Source organism: Rana temporaria, chromosome 13 (genome assembly GCF_905171775.1).
Source record: "Rana temporaria chromosome 13, aRanTem1.1, whole genome shotgun sequence".
Lineage (NCBI taxonomy): Eukaryota > Metazoa > Chordata > Amphibia > Anura > Ranidae > Rana > Rana temporaria.
Window position 1 is genome coordinate 76,946,012 of NC_053501.1, and position 15,325 is coordinate 76,961,336.

At 48.6% G+C, this 15,325-nt stretch overlaps 1 protein-coding gene across 1 annotated transcript in view; it reads right to left on the reverse strand.

Moving 5' to 3' along the window:
- Window positions 1–15,325, reverse strand: part of LOC120921206 (matrix metalloproteinase-18-like) — an 85,221-nt gene that overhangs the window by 34,715 nt on the left and 35,181 nt on the right. The window contains exon 4 of the mRNA XM_040333929.1: window positions 14,821–15,055. Within this exon, the coding sequence (XP_040189863.1) occupies window positions 14,821–15,055 (235 nt within the window). The remainder of the gene's footprint in view (window positions 1–14,820; window positions 15,056–15,325) is intronic.

Genomic DNA, 15,325 nt, shown 5'->3' on the forward strand with positions numbered 1-15,325 from the left:
ACTCTAGAGAATAAAATAGTGGTAGTTCCAATTTTTTACATCACATGTTATTACTGTAAAGGTCTAGAGAGTGCAACATTTCAGTAAAAAACACGTGTCCAACTTTAAATTTACGTTTGCCAGTGAAATAAACTTCAGTACCCTAATTTTTCTAAAGGTGACGCTTCAAAGGCCCCCTATGGTATCAAAATAACAAAGCAGGGGGCGCTGAACTATCAAGTACAAGTGCATATAACATATAATACTATATGATGATAATGAAATAAATAAATATATATATATGTACCAACAGTGCAGTGGCTAATCACCACCCAATTGAATGAATGGTTGCCAGTTGTGCATCAGAACATAACATGCATTAATCAAACACAAATAAATCCGTTGCAATATAACAATGAGTAAATAAAGTGTCCATAAAAAAGTGCATAAATGATATTGATAGTGCTCAGATTTCCTTCAATTCACGTTGTGCAAGGAAAGAGAGGGTTTCCACCTACACCAATTAAGGTACACCACAATTGTGCATTGAAAGGATGGCACCTTACCAGATGTCGTTGACTTTTTTCGTTAGAAAAGAGGTCAAATGGAGCTTTGTTGTCACAAAATGGACAAACTGTGGCAAATGTTCCCTTAGTTCCTTGAGTGCAGCTTAAAGGGGTTTTCCACCCATTTTTTAAGTTTATTAAAAGTCAGCAGCTACAAAAAGTGTAGCTGCTGGCTTTTAATAAACAGACACTTACCTGCTCCAGCGTTCCAGCGACGCGCCGGCCGGGGCTCCGCTCCTCTCCCCCCTCCCCGGCCGGCGTCTTCATTTCAACTGTGGGCACCCGGCCGTGACAGCTTTCGGCTTCACAGCCGGGCACCCACTGCGCATTCACGAGCGGCGCGGCCCGGCGCTGCGCCGTCTGATTGGACAGGAGATCGCCTAGGACCTGTGACGTGTCCTAGGCGATCGCCTACAGCAGCCCCTTCCTGTAGGCGATTAAGCTTAATCGTCTACCCGGAAGGAGGAAGTGGGACAGGAAGTCCCACTCCTCCTGAAGCCCCCACTCCCCCCCCAAAAAAATTACATGCCAAATGTGGCATGTAAGGGGGTGAGGAGTGGGATAAGCGGAAGTTACAATTTTGGGTGGAACTCCGCTTTAACTTGGAGCGTCCCGGCACTGAGGCTGTTTGGCTTAGGTCAGAAATTAAGATGCGTCCTCGCTGGGGAAGCTGGCGTGCGTTACACCTCTGGCGTCAGAGAACCAGCGGGACCGGAAGTTGATGCTGTGCATGCTCAGGTACCGCCTTTGATTAATTGAAGAAACAAAGGCAGGTGTGGGCGGTGCCTGGTAAAGGAATGATTGCCCACACCTGCCTTCGGTCACTTTATTTACTCATTGTTATATTGCAACGGATTTATTTGTGTTTGATAAATGCATGTTATGTTCTGATGCACAACTGGCAACCATTCATTGAATTGGGTGGTGATTAGCCACTGCACTGTTGGTACATATATATTTATTTATTTCATTATCATCATATAGTATTATATGTTATATGCACTTGTAGATAGTTCAGCGCCCCCTGCTTTGTTATTTTGTTACCGTTTTCAGTTTACTGAATTTTGGGGAGCAGCTCTTATTTAACTAATTTCACTAGAATTTATTCATTGGTTTTTAAATATTTGGCGCGAGACCCTTACCTTCCCCCTATAGGTATCGGTTTAGTGTTACGGAGGAGGTCTTGTGTTATTGCTCTCCCTCTGGCGTGTGTATATGTAACATGTGTATCGCAATCAACGTTTTCACACGTAGGTGCCCCCCGCATATGCGTTTACATTCGTATGTGTGTATATGTGGGGGTGGGAGGGGCCTCAATTTTTGGGGGGATTTATATGCTTGGGTGTAACTTTATTTTTTTGCAAAAAAATAAATAATTTTTTTTTTTACTTAACTTGTTTTTAATGTTTCCCTGCTAAAGTACTATATTCTCTACAGGCCAGTGCTGCGTTCCTGTGATCCCCTTGCACTCACCTAGTGTCCAAGTAATATCTATGTTATGCCTGTTGAATCTGGGGTATATGTTGCTTAACATACACTGGGCTTGTGTTGCTGGGACATTAAATGTGAACGTTTAGATTTGACTGCCTTCATGGTCTTACTACTCCCACTAGTTACCAGTGTGCTAGACCTCTCTTCTAGGTTTACTCGTGGAAGGTTTAACAGTTTTACAGGAGTTTACGTGCAAGTCCTGTGTCCCCTCTATGAGATCAAGCCAAGCTCTGCTAACGGCAGTGGCGTCACTAGGGTTGGTGTCACCCGGTGCGGTAAAACATGGTGTCACCCCCCTCTGTCTAGGCTGCCCAGCACCAAGCAGGCAGCGCACGGGAACGGGGCGCACCCCAAACCAGCCCCTGTAAATGATAGTATAGGGCAGTATAGTGACAGGTTAGGGTAGTATAGAGTGGTATAGTGGCAGGTTGGTGTCGTGGGGTGGTATTGGACAGGTTAAGGTGGTATAGGGCATGTTGGGGTGATATAGGGTAGTTGTGGGTGGTATAGGGCAAGTTAGGGTGGCATAGGGCAAGTTATGGTAGCATATGGCAGATTGGGGTGGTACAGAGCAAGTTAGGGTGGCACAGGGCAAGTTGGGGTGGCATGGGAAAGTTTGGGGTGGTACAGGGCAGGCTGGGGTGGTACAGGGCAGGCTGGGGTGGCACAGGGCTGTTTGGGGGGGTACAGGGCAGGCTGGGGTGGTACAGGGCAGGCTGGGTGAGAGAGGTCAGGCTGAGAGAGAGAGAGAAAGATGGGGCTGAGAGAGAGAGGTGGAGCTGAGAGAGAGAGAGAGGTGGGGCTGAGAGAGAGAAGTGGGGCTGAGAGAGAGAGGTGGGGCTGAGAGAGAGAGAGAAGGGTGAGGCTGAGAGAGAGAGGTGAGGCTGAGAGAGAGAGGTGAGGCTGAGAGAGATATGAGGCTGAGAGAGATATGAGAGAGAGAGAGGTGAGGCTGAGAGAGAGGGTAGTGGACAGAGGGGGCTGAGAGAGAGAGGTGAGGCTGAGAGAGATATGAGGCTGAGAGAGAGAGAGAGAGAGAGAGAGAGGTGTGGATGAGAGAGAGAGAGAGAGAGAGAGAGGGGGGCTGAGAGAGGGGGCTTAGAGAGAGGTGGGGCTGAGAGAGAGGGTAGTGGACAGAGAGGGGGCTGAGAGAAAGAGGAGCTCAGAGAGAGAGGGTAGTGGACAGAGAAAGGGGCTGACAGAGAGAGGAGCTCAGAGAGAGAGGGTAGTGGACAGAGAGAGGGGCTGAGAGAGAGAGGTGGGGCTGAGAGAGAGAGGTGGGGCTGAGAGAGAGGGTAGTGGACAGAGAGGGGGCTGAGAGAGAGAGGGTAGTGGACAGAGAGGGGGCTGAGAAAAAGAGGAGCTCAGAGAGAGAGGGTAGCGGACAGAGAAAGGGGCTGACAGAGAGAGGAGCTCAGAGAGAGAGGGTAGTGGACAGAGAGAGGGGCTGAGAGAGAGAGGTGGGGCTGAGAGAGAGGGTAGTGGACAGAGAGAGGGGCTGAGAGAGGAGCTCAGAGAGAGAGTGTAGTGGACAGAGAGAGGTGGACAGAGAGAGGGGATGAGAGAGGTGGGGCTGAGAGAAAGAGGGAGAGAGCGGTGGGGCTGAGAGAGAGTGGTGGGGCTGAGAGAATGAGAGAGAGGGTGGGGATGAGAGAGAGAGAGGGTGTGGGGATGAGAGAGAGAGGTGAGGCTGAGAGAGAGGTGAGGCTGAGAGAGAGGTGAGGCTGAGAGAGAAAGGTGAGGCTGAGAGAGAGAGGTGAGGCTGAGAGAGAGAGAGGTGAGGCTGAGAGAGAGAAAGAGAGAGAGAGAGAGAGAGAGGTGAGGCAGAGAGAGAGAGAGAGGGATGAGGCAGAGAGAGAAAGAGAGAGAGAGGTGAGGCTGAGAGAGAGAGAGAGAGTAGTGGATAGAGAGAGGGCTGAGAGAGAGAGGGGCTCAGAGAGAGGGTAGCGGACAGAGAGGGGGCTGAGTGAGAGGGGCGCAGAGAGAGAGGATAGTGGACAGAGAGGGGGGCTGAGTGAGAGAGGTTGGGCTGAGAGAGGGGCTGAGAGAAAGGGTAGTGGTCAGAAGGTGGATCTGAGAGAGAGGGGGGCTGAGAAAGATGTGGGGCTGAGAGAGAGGGTGGTGGACAGAGAGGGGGCTGAGAGAGAGAGGTGGGGCTGAGACTGAGGGTAGTGGACAGAGAGTGGGGCTGAGAGAGAGAGTGGGGGGCTCAGAGAGAGGGTAGTGGACAGGGAGGTGGATCTGAGAGAGAGGGGGGCTGAGAGAGATGTGGGGCTGAGAGAGAGGGTGGTGGACAGAGAGGGGGCTGAGAGAGAGAGGGGGCTGAGATAGATGTGGGGCTGGGAGAAAGGGTAGTGGTCAGAAAGTGGATCTGAGAGAGATGTGGGGCTGAGAGAGAGAGAGGTGGGGGCTAGGAGAGAGGACGGCTGAGAGAGAGAGGACGGCTGAGAGAGAGAGGATGGCTGAGAGAGAGAGGACGGCTGAGAGAGAGAGGATGGCTGAGAGAGAGAGGACGGCAGAGAGAGAACAGATGAGAGAGAGAGAACGGCTGAGAGAGAGAGAACGGCTGAGAGAGAGAGGACGGCTGAGAGAGAGAGGACGGCTGAGAGAGAGAGGACGGCAGAGAGAGAACAGATGAGAGAGAGAGAACGGCTGAGAGAGAGAGAACGGCTGAGAGAGAGAGAACGGCTGAGAGAGAGAGGACGGCTGAGAGAGAGAGAACGGCTGAGAGAGAGAGGACGGCTGAGAGAGAGAGGACGGCAGAGAGAGAACAGATGAGAGAGAGAGAACGGCTGAGAGAGAGAGAACAGATGAGAGAGAGAGAACGGCTGAGAGAGAGAGAACGGCTGAGAGAGAGAGAACGGCTGAGAGAGAGAGGACGGCTGAGAGAGAGAGGACGGCTGAGAGAGAGAGGACGGCTGAGAGAGTGAGAGGACGGTATCTGAAGATAGGTCTGTGTCCATGTATGATGCCAAGTACCTTCTTGGGAGGTGCTCTGCTGCTTCTTACAGTAGCTCCCTGGCATCACATTAGTGTCACTGGTCTGACTCTGGCTGCACAAGGGGTTGGTGCAGTAGCTACAATAATAGCCCCCAGCATAGATGGTCAGTGGCATTAGGCTATTTTAAATCCTGCAGCATGAAGGGGCTTATTAACCCTGGACACTAATTCAGCACAAGGGGGTTATTTAACACTGCCATTGATCATTAATGCAGTGGTGGCCAGTGTTAATTTACCCTTTTGTGCTTTATTAGTGGTCAGTGTTATTTAACCACTTTGTATTAGAGCATGAATGGGTTAATTAACACTGGCCACTAATGCAGCACAAAGGGCTTAATTAACTGCTACTGGTTACTAATGCATTTGAGATCAATGGTAGTGTTCAATAACACCTCATACTGAATTAGAGGCCAGTGTCAGTACATTAACCCCTTCATGCTACACATTACTAGCTAATGGCAGTGTTAGTTCATTGAAACCCACTGACAAAACCCACCACAGTTCTCAAGACAGTAACCAGTCCAGTCAGTGCACTGAGAAAGTGCTGAGTCACTGCAACATTACAAATACATTCTGCTCTGTATGTCACTGCTCACTTACCTAATAACAGCAACATGCAGCTCCCTCGCGGTGCCTCTCTTCCTGTCCCAGCCTCTGAATGACATCATGACAGAGGCGGGGACTAGAAATGATCTGTCCAGTGGAGTTTACTCCTGATAGAGAAGTGTAATAGATGTCTACTAGTGCCGAGTGTAGGAGGCACACAGGGAGCTTTCTTGCACTCGGCACCCCACTGCAGCTCTGCAAGTGCTCTTCAGGGTCTGACTTTGGCAGTGATTTGTGTACATGATGTTAAACTGCCATCGGGCAGACATAAGCCGGTGTAGCAGTAAGATCGGCATCCCAAGAAAATTGGCATCCCTTGTAGCAACTGAGCATGTGCCGATTTCAGTCCATTGAAATCGAGCGCAGAGCTGCTGCACTACAACACAGCTGAGTGAGATTAACTCTGCACGCGCCGAGAGCTATTGCCGAGGAACACTGCATCAGGATGACCGCGGGGGACACAGACTTGTATAGGCTACCTGCTACCTACGGGGGGGGTCAGTCTGTATGTCACAAGGGGGGGTCAGTCTGTATGTCACAAGGGGGGGTCAGTCTGTATGTCACAAGGGGGGGGTCAGTATGTATGTCACATGGGGGGTCAATCTGTATGTCACAAGGGGGGGGTCAGTCTGTATGTCACAAGGGGGGGTCAGTCTGTATGTCACAAGGGGGGGTCAGTCTGTCGCAAGGGGGATCAGTCTGTATGTCGCATGGGGGGTCAATCTGTATGTCACAAGGGGGGGGTCAGTCTGTATGTCACAAGGGGGGGTCAGTCTGTCGCAAGGGGGATCAGTCTGTATGTCGCATGGGGGGTCAGTCTGTATTTCATGGGGGGGTCAGTCTGTATGTCACAAGGGGGGGTCAGTCTGTCGCAAGGGGGATCAGTCTGTATGTCGCATGGGGGGTCAGTCTGTATTTCATGGGGGGGTCAGTCTGTATGTCACAAGGGGGGGTCAGTCTGTCGCAAGGGGGATCAGTCTGTATGTCGCATGGGGGGTCAATCTGTATGTCACGGTGGGGGTCAGTCTGTATTTCATGGGGGGGGCAGTCTGTATGTCACGGAGGGGGGGGATCAGTCTGTCGCAAGGGGGGGCAGTCTGTATGTCACAAGGGGGGGTCAGTCTGTATGTCACAAGGGGGGGTCAGTCTGTCGCAAGGGGGATCAGTCTGTATGTCGCATGGGGGGTCAGTCTGTATTTCATGGGGGGGGGCAGTCTGTATGTCACGGAGGGGGGGATCAGTCTGTCGCATGGGGGGTCAGTCTGTATGTCACGGTGGGGGTCAGTCTGTATTTCATGGGGGGGGCAGTCTGTATGTCACGGAGGGGGGGATCAGTCTGTCGCAAGGGGGGGCAGTCTGTATGTCACAAGGGGGGGTCAGTCTGTATGTGACGGGAGTCAGTCTGTATGTCACGGAGGGGGGGGTCAGTCTGTCTGTCACGGGGGTCAGTTTGTATTTCACAGGGGGGGCCACAGTCAGCATGTCACGACCAGACCACATGTCCCGGGGGGGGGGGGGGGCAGACTGCATGTCACAGGGTGGTGGCTGGAGCCCAGGGGTCATAAGTTGAGAGGTGACAATCTATCAGAGGTGTCGCTCTCTTGTTGGGGAATGGGGGTATTTCAGTATTTTAAAGAGGAGATGCAGATTTTCATGGCCTGTAATATTATAAGAGGGGGGATGCAGATTTTCATGGCCTGTAATATTATAAGAGGAGATGCAGATTTTCATGGCCTGTAATATTATAAGAGGAGATGCAGATTTTCATGGCCTGTAATATTATATAAGGAGATGCAGATTTTCATGGCCTGTAATATTATATAAGGAGATGCAGATTTTCATGGCCTGTAATATTATAAGAGGAGATGCAGATTTTCATGGCCTGTAATATTATAAGAGGAGATGCAGATTTTCATGGCCTGTAATATTATATAAGGAGATGCAGATTTTCATGGCCTGTAATATTATAAGAGGAGATGCAGATTTTCATGGCCTGTAATATTATAAGAGGAGATGCAGATTTTCATGGCCTGTAATATTATAAGAGGGAGATGCAGATTTTCATGGCCTGTAATATTATAAGAGGGAGATGCAGATTTTCATGGCCTGTAATATTATAAGAAGGAGATGCAGATTTTCATGGCCTGTAATATTATAAGAGGGAGATGCAGATTTTCATGGCCTGTAATGTTATAAGAGGAGATGCAGATTTTCATGGCCTGTAATATTATAAGAGGAGATGCAGATTTTCATGGCCTGTAATATTATAAGAGGGAGATGCAGATTTTCATGGCCTGTAATATTATAAGAGGGGATGCAGATTTTCATGGCCTGTAATATTATAAGAGGGGGATGCAGATTTTCATGGCCTGTAATATTATAAGAGGAGATGCAGATTTTCATGGCCTGTAATATTATAAGAGGAGATGCAGATTTTCATGGCCTGTAATATTAGAAGAGGGGGTACAGATTTTCATGGCCTGTAATATTATAAGAGGGGGATGCAGATTTTCATGGCCTGTAATATTATAAGAGGGGGGATGCAGATTTTCATGGCCTGTAATATTATAAGAGGAGATGCAGATTTTCATGGCCTGTAATATTATAAGAGGGAGATGCAGATTTTCATGGTCAGGGGGTCACCTTTCTTCAAAGTGGAAGTTCCATTTTTCGGTTGAACTCCACTTTAAATGCTTAAATGGACTATTGTTGTATAGGTTGAGTCTTGCTGTCTGAGATTTGGTGTCGGTTATTTATTTACTTTTATTTTTCATGCCCTGTTTTTTTTTTAAATAAAATTCCCTGTTTTGAAAAGTTTATAAATCATATGTTTCAACATCAATAAAATGGTCGGTGCCTATTTTTGCTCATACGCTTGCCTTGTTGCCTTTTTCCTTAACTTTTGTCTTTCAGTTTGTTGTTTGTTTTTGACCTCCGGAAGCTTTTACCCCCTTTATGACCATAGTATTGTTTGCTATCCAGCACTGTGCTACTTTTACACTGGGGCGCTATGGGCGTCGGCGGTAAAGCGCCGATATTTATAGCAGCGCTTTACCGTAATTTTTGTGGCTTTTAACCGCCACTAGCGGCCGAAAAGTGCTTTTTCAGCGGTGCTGCCCATTGATTTCAATGGGCAGGAGCACTTTAGGAGCGGTGTATTCACCGCTCCTACAGTGCCTCAAAGATGCAGCTAGCAGGACTTTTTTTTCTGTCCTGCCAGCGCACCACTCCAGTGTGAAAGCCCAAAGAAAGAAGACACTCTTTCTAGGCGCATTGCAGGCGCTATTTTTAGCGCTATATCGCCTGCAAAGCTCCTCAGTGTAAACGTAGCCTTAGGCTGGGTTCACACTTGTCCTACAAACGGTCCTACATTGGGAGCTCATGTCGCACGACGTGTGAAAATCAATGTTTCCCTATGAGAGCGTCTTGTAGCGTCCTACACAAGTCGGTCCGATTTTGAAAATGCTCCCTGTACTACTTTTGGTCCTACATTGATCCTACTTCAGGCCCATTGAATATCATTGAAGTCGGACCAAAGTAGTATCCTGTTCATGAAAGTAGGATGGATGTAGGATCAATGTAGGATAATGTAGGACCGATGGAGCAAAGCAAAGTAGGATGAAAGTAGTGTAGTAGTGTGAACCCAGCCTAATGCTGGGTTCACACTGCACACTGGAGCGCACACTCATCTCTTCACGCCCCTCCTGTCCTGCTCTTGGTGTCACCCTCTGGTGGGTGCTAGGGGGGTGCTTTTTTTCTTAAAATTTTTTTTTATTAGCTGACATTTTTAAAGAAAAAAAAAAAAAAACGGGAGGGTGTCACCCCTCTAGCGGGTGTCACCCGGTGCGGGCCGCACCCCCCGCACCCCCCTAGCAACGCCTCTGGCTAACGGGCTGAGTTGTATGGCAGCCATCAATGTGGCCAAGTGTTGCTGCATAGAATGTTATCTCTACTTACCATCGCTGTCTTAATTTTGCCCTGTCACTGACATGTAGCTCCCCTCTTGGTATGAGATACATATCTCATAAGCAATGACCCAAGCCTTGGGGGGCCCCATCCCTCTCCCACCCCCCACCTTCCCTTCTCGCCTTCCCACTTCCCCTCCACACCCCCACCCCCAGATGCTTCAAGGCAGGGCCAGCCTTTGGGGTGTGGCAGCGCCACGGATTTAGGCAGCGGCACACTGGCACAGGCAGGGAGAGGCGAGCTAGCTACAGTGGGGGGGGGGGGGTGCAGGGTGAAACCGCTGCACCTACCATCCCCTCCTCTTGCAGCCACAGGCTGCCTGACTGTGTGAAGAATGAGGAAGAGGGGGAGACATTTTTGACACGTGTCATGTGTTATGTCAATAGTCTCTTCTTCCAGGCGTTTCGTTCCCAATATACAAGACTTAGGCTCTCTTCATAATTACGAAGTCCCCAGAAAAAAAAAAAAAAAAGAAACCTCTGATCCCTTTAAAAAAAAAATATAAAAAATAAATAAAAAAAAGGGGCCCTGGGGACCTCTGGGCCTTTTAATAAAAAAAGAAAGAAAAAAATATATATTAACAAAAAATAAACATTTATAAAAAACCTCTGTATATATATATAAAAAAGAAAAAAAAAGAAATAAAATAATATATAAAAAAAAAAAGATTTTTTTTTATGAAAAAAAGGGGGGTTGCCATCCGGGGGCCCAGGGGACCTCTGGGCCCTTTAATAATAATAATAAAAAAAATTATATATATATTCCCTCCAACCTCCAGCTACAACCGACTTGTCGGGAAGCCCTATTTGGCAGTACAGGATCGGTTTCAGGGGTTTTACCTCAATCTGTTCATAGTACCAAAGAAGGAGGGCGTTCGCCCAATTCTGGACCTCAGGACCCTCAATTGCTTCGTGAAGGTACAAAGATTCCAGATGGAATCGGTTCGCTCTGTCGTCACTGCCCTCCAGCCGGGGGACTTTTCTGGCATCCTTGGACATCAGGGATGCCTATTTACATGTCCCCATATGCACAAAGCATCAGAGACTTCTGCGCTTTGCGACCAGGGAAGACCACTATCAATTTGTGGCTCTCCCCTTTGGCCTGGCATCAGCACCAAGGGTGTTCACCAAGGTGCTTGCCCCAATTCTCGCCCTACTAAGACAACGTGGCATAGTCCTGGGCCTCATGGTGGCCTCCTTCGAGGCGGTACCATATGTGCAATCTCACACGCGAGTACTACAGAAGGAAATTCTGTCCAGATGGGACAAGTGCCCATCATCCCTGGATTATCCAATCCGGGTGAGCCACCTGGTCAGGACCTCCCTAGTTTGGTGGCTGACCTCACCGGCACTTCTGTCCGGGAAGTCGTTCCTTCCTTATCACTGGATAGTCATCACAACGGACGCCAGCCTTACCGGTTGGGGGGGAGTCTGGGGGGTTTAGTCGACCCAGGGTCGCTGGTCTCCAGAGGATTCCCATTTGCCGATCAATGTCCTGGAACTTCGGGTGATCAGGCTGTGCCTCTCCAAATGGTCTCAGAGGCTACAGGGGCATCCAGTCAGAATCCAGTCAGACAACGCCACAGCGGTGGCATATGTCAACCATCAGTCCAAACCGATCGTGTGTAGGCCCCATAGGTTATTTAACCTCAGGTTAAAAAAATGGCAGCTTGCTTTAAAATTTAACCTATGGATGGTAACCGATAGGTCAAAACCGATCGTTAGTATGCAAAACCATCGGTTAAAAACCTGCGCATGCTCAGAATCAAGTCGACGCATGCTTGGAAGCATTGAACTTCGTTTTTTTCAGCACGTTGTTGTGTTTTACGTCACCGCGTTCTGACACGATCGGTTATTTAACCTATGGTGTGTACGCACGACGGACCATCAGTCAGCTTCATAGGTTAACCTAGGACAACTGTCCTTCAGACCGTTTTCATCGGATGGACTGATCGTGTGTACGAGGCTTTAGGCAGCCCAGGTAACCAGACAATCCATCTCCGGAGGTCAATGTGATCAGCTCTTTCAATGATCATGTATTGTTCAACAGGCTTCCCTGTAGGCAGAGGAGCATGTGTTAATTTTGTTTAGGAGGCTGGGCAGTGCTTCAAAGGCTGTGGCTCTGTTACCTCCCCCTGTCTTCTAGAACTCTGGATATTTCCAGAACATAGTGGGTGGGGAGACCAGGGCCGCTGATAGGCCAGTACAACTGGCCCTGTTGTACCGGGCCCAGACAGCAGGGGGCCCGGCAAACCTCCACAGAGAACTAATGTAGGAAAAAAAAAAAAAAACCTCCACAGCCCTGACCGAACATCGTTTTCCAGGAGGACCGCAATACACCCCCCCCCCCACCCCCATTGCTTTTTACGTTTTTATTTTTTATTTTAATGGCACACTACCTTCCGTGTTCCGTTGCCGTAGGTTGCAGCTGGAAGGGACTATTTTTTCTATTTCGGGCGCGGAAGAATATCTCTTCTCTTCCGCGCCCGGTCCTAATGCTGGCTCAAGTCCCGGCCAGCGTGTTCTTCCCTGGCGCCGCCCACGCAACCCTCCCAGACCTCTGCACTGTAACTATGATGCTTGTAGGTGGCGACAGGGGGAGGGACAGTTTCTTCTCTTTTAGGTGCAGAAGAATGTGCCTTCCCTTGCGCCGCGGCTTGATTTCTCTACCTTCGCGTGAGAGAAGGAGTGAGGCGAGCAGCGGCGGCGGCAGAAGAAGAAGCAGCTGGCATCTGTCAGGAATAGTTTGTGGACAGTCCAGGCAGCAGCAGGATCAGGGAGGAAGAGACTCCTGGCTAACACAGGTGCGTGTGCTTGCTTACTTGGGGGAGGGGGGGGAATCAAGATCTACTACTACTGCAGTCTGCAGCAATCAGCATCTATACATTATGGCATTGGTGGCATTAGTGGCACTGTCTGCAGGTAGCACATGCGTTACTGCCCGTAACGGTAACACATGTGCTCCCTGCACAATATGGCATTGGCGGCATGGCATAGGTGGCACTGTCTGCAGTACAATATTGTATTGGAGGCACGGGTGGCACTGTCTGCAGGTAGCATATGCGTTACTGCCCATAACACATGTGCTGCCTGCAGAGACAGTGCCACTCATGCCGCCAATGCCATAATGTGCTGCAGACAGTGCCACCCATGCCGCCAATGCCATATTGTGCTGCAGAGACAGTGCCACCCTTGCTGCCAGTGCCGTAATGTGCTGCAAAGACAGTGCCACCCATGCCGCCAATGTCATATTGGCAGCATAGGTGGCACTGTCTCTGCAGGCAACACATGCATTTTGGCATTAGTGTCATGGCTGGCACTGTCTGCAGCACATTATGGCATTGGCGGCATGGATGAGAAAAATAATTATCACTTGTAGACAAACCTGCACCTTGTTTCAAGGTGGGTCAGGGGAGGGGTCAGGGGCGTGGTCAGGGGTGGGGCTGGAGGAGGGACCAGGGGTGGAGCTGTAGGGGGCCCCGTCAGGTAGGCTGTACGGGGCCCCATGATTTCTATCAGCGGCCCTGGGGGAGACAGAGGCTGCAACCTGAATATGTATAGAGTTTCCACCAATTCCTAGGGAGGCAGGCTCCAGAAAGTGGAGAGACAACCCTTAAATACTCAGAAGCCTGGTAGTCTGGGAGCAGAGTCTGGAGTCCAGTCACCTGAAGGAGACCCCTGTGCTGGGGACTCTGCCCCTTGGCCAGAAGGAAAAGCGAGAGAGAAAGAGAGAGAGAAATGGGAAGCTTTAAGTCTTTATTCAGCCCAGTATCAGCTAGGCTTAGCTGTGGCCCCCAAACAAAGCCATCACAGCCTGTTCAGCAGAAGGCCAAGACAGCAACCTCTATGGATCTTGGGAAGCCTTCAAAAAGGGACTGAGTCAGTACAAGCCAGCCATTCACCCAGGGAAAGACAGGGAGGACAGTGAAGTACAATATCTCACATGTTTGGGATCAGGGGAAAGCTTAAGTGCGGAGCAATTCAGCCAGGAGCACCCCATCACATCTCTACTTTTGGCCTAGAGCAGCCAGGTGCCATGCAATACAGCCAGGCACTGTCTCTTCAATGTACTTTCGTTTGGAACTTTGTTATTTATCTATTGCTGCGCTATTACTCCCACTGTTGCAGCTCAGTTATACAGTTTGGATTAGAGTAGGCAGAGACCTTAGCAGGTGCTCATTTGTTGTTTGGATTTTACAGTTCTTCAGTTTTAGGTATCTCATGTACCCCAACCCCTATCCCAGTTCTACATCCTAAACTAAGCACTAAAAACAAAAACCCCTAGACTGTGTCTTGAGCCATATAAAAGTGTATGATGAGCGCAAAGGAATATGACATATAGCATAAACAAAATTATTTGGGTGAACAATAAAAAGAATGATTATTTAGGATCCTCTAAAATAGAGGAAATCGCTCAAATCCACATGCAGTGGCCTGAGACAAGTGCTAAACACAAATAGTCCAATGGGGTGATGCAAATAAGAAGCTAAATAAATAAATAAATGTCCCAAATAGCAACAACCAATAATAAAGTGATTAGTGTAAACGTGCTGGCAGCGATGGAGTGATCCAATTGCATATGGTGAACAACACCCAATGATCGGGCTCACAAAGCGCTTACCTCCATCACAGGGAAAAACAGCATCGGAATCATCAGCTGGACTGCCCCACAACTTCTCAAATGGGCGACCGCCGTCCTCTAGAATTCTTCAGACTTTAAAATAGAAACACGAGATGACATACAGCGGTAGTACGAACGAGATGCCGCGTTCGTACTACCGCTGTATGTCATCTCGTGTTTCTATTTTAAAGTTTATGCTATGCATCCAGATTTCTTTTATCAATTAAATATTCGTTGAGAATTACTTCACTATTGGAGCCCTTTTTCTTCTTTTTAATCACCTTGTGTTTGCTGGGATACGGAGTCGCCATTTTTGGGAAGCCCGGATCCATATACAGAGTGGAGGACACGTGTCTGAAGAATTCTAGAGGACGGCGGGCGCCCATTTGAGAAGTTGTGGGGCAGTCCAGCGCTTTAGTTCCCCCCTTTATTCACACACCATTTGTGTCTTGAGCCAGTTGGAGTGTGTGGACAATTCCTGTTGCCTGGCTGTGGGTGCAGTGCAGTGGGGGAAAAGGCCCAAATCCCAGCAAGTCCTTCGGTGGTAGATCTACATATCATTTTGAATAAAAAAATATTTAAATAAATGTACCTTTTTTTTCATTAATTGTCCACTTTTCATCATTGTCAAGGTGTAAGTCCCCATCAATGGATTTCTTGCTTTTGCTAAATGGTGGCATGAAGGCATGGCCTAGGACCCGTCCTGGGCCATCGAAGGCATTCCTTTCACCATCATTATGCATACCAGACACAAAAAATATGTCAATGTCAGCTGTTTGATTGACATTCACTTCTACAAATTTTAGTGGTGTTACAGCCGCCCAAACCTGTAAATGAAGAGTAATAATATTAGTTAAAACATTCAAACACACTTTCTTTTTTTTAGCTGGCCAATGTGCAGTTAAAACTTTAAGAATGTAAAAAATACTCGGACCAGAAATTATTATGCACATTCGATACCTGTTTAGCAGTGATTTTAAGAGGTAATTGTTAACATACAGTTATGTCCTTTCATAAATGACAGATGTCATGTCTGCCAGACAGCAGTAAGCAAGAAAATAAGCATCTTCTTTGAGCAACATGTTGCTTTGGTTTGC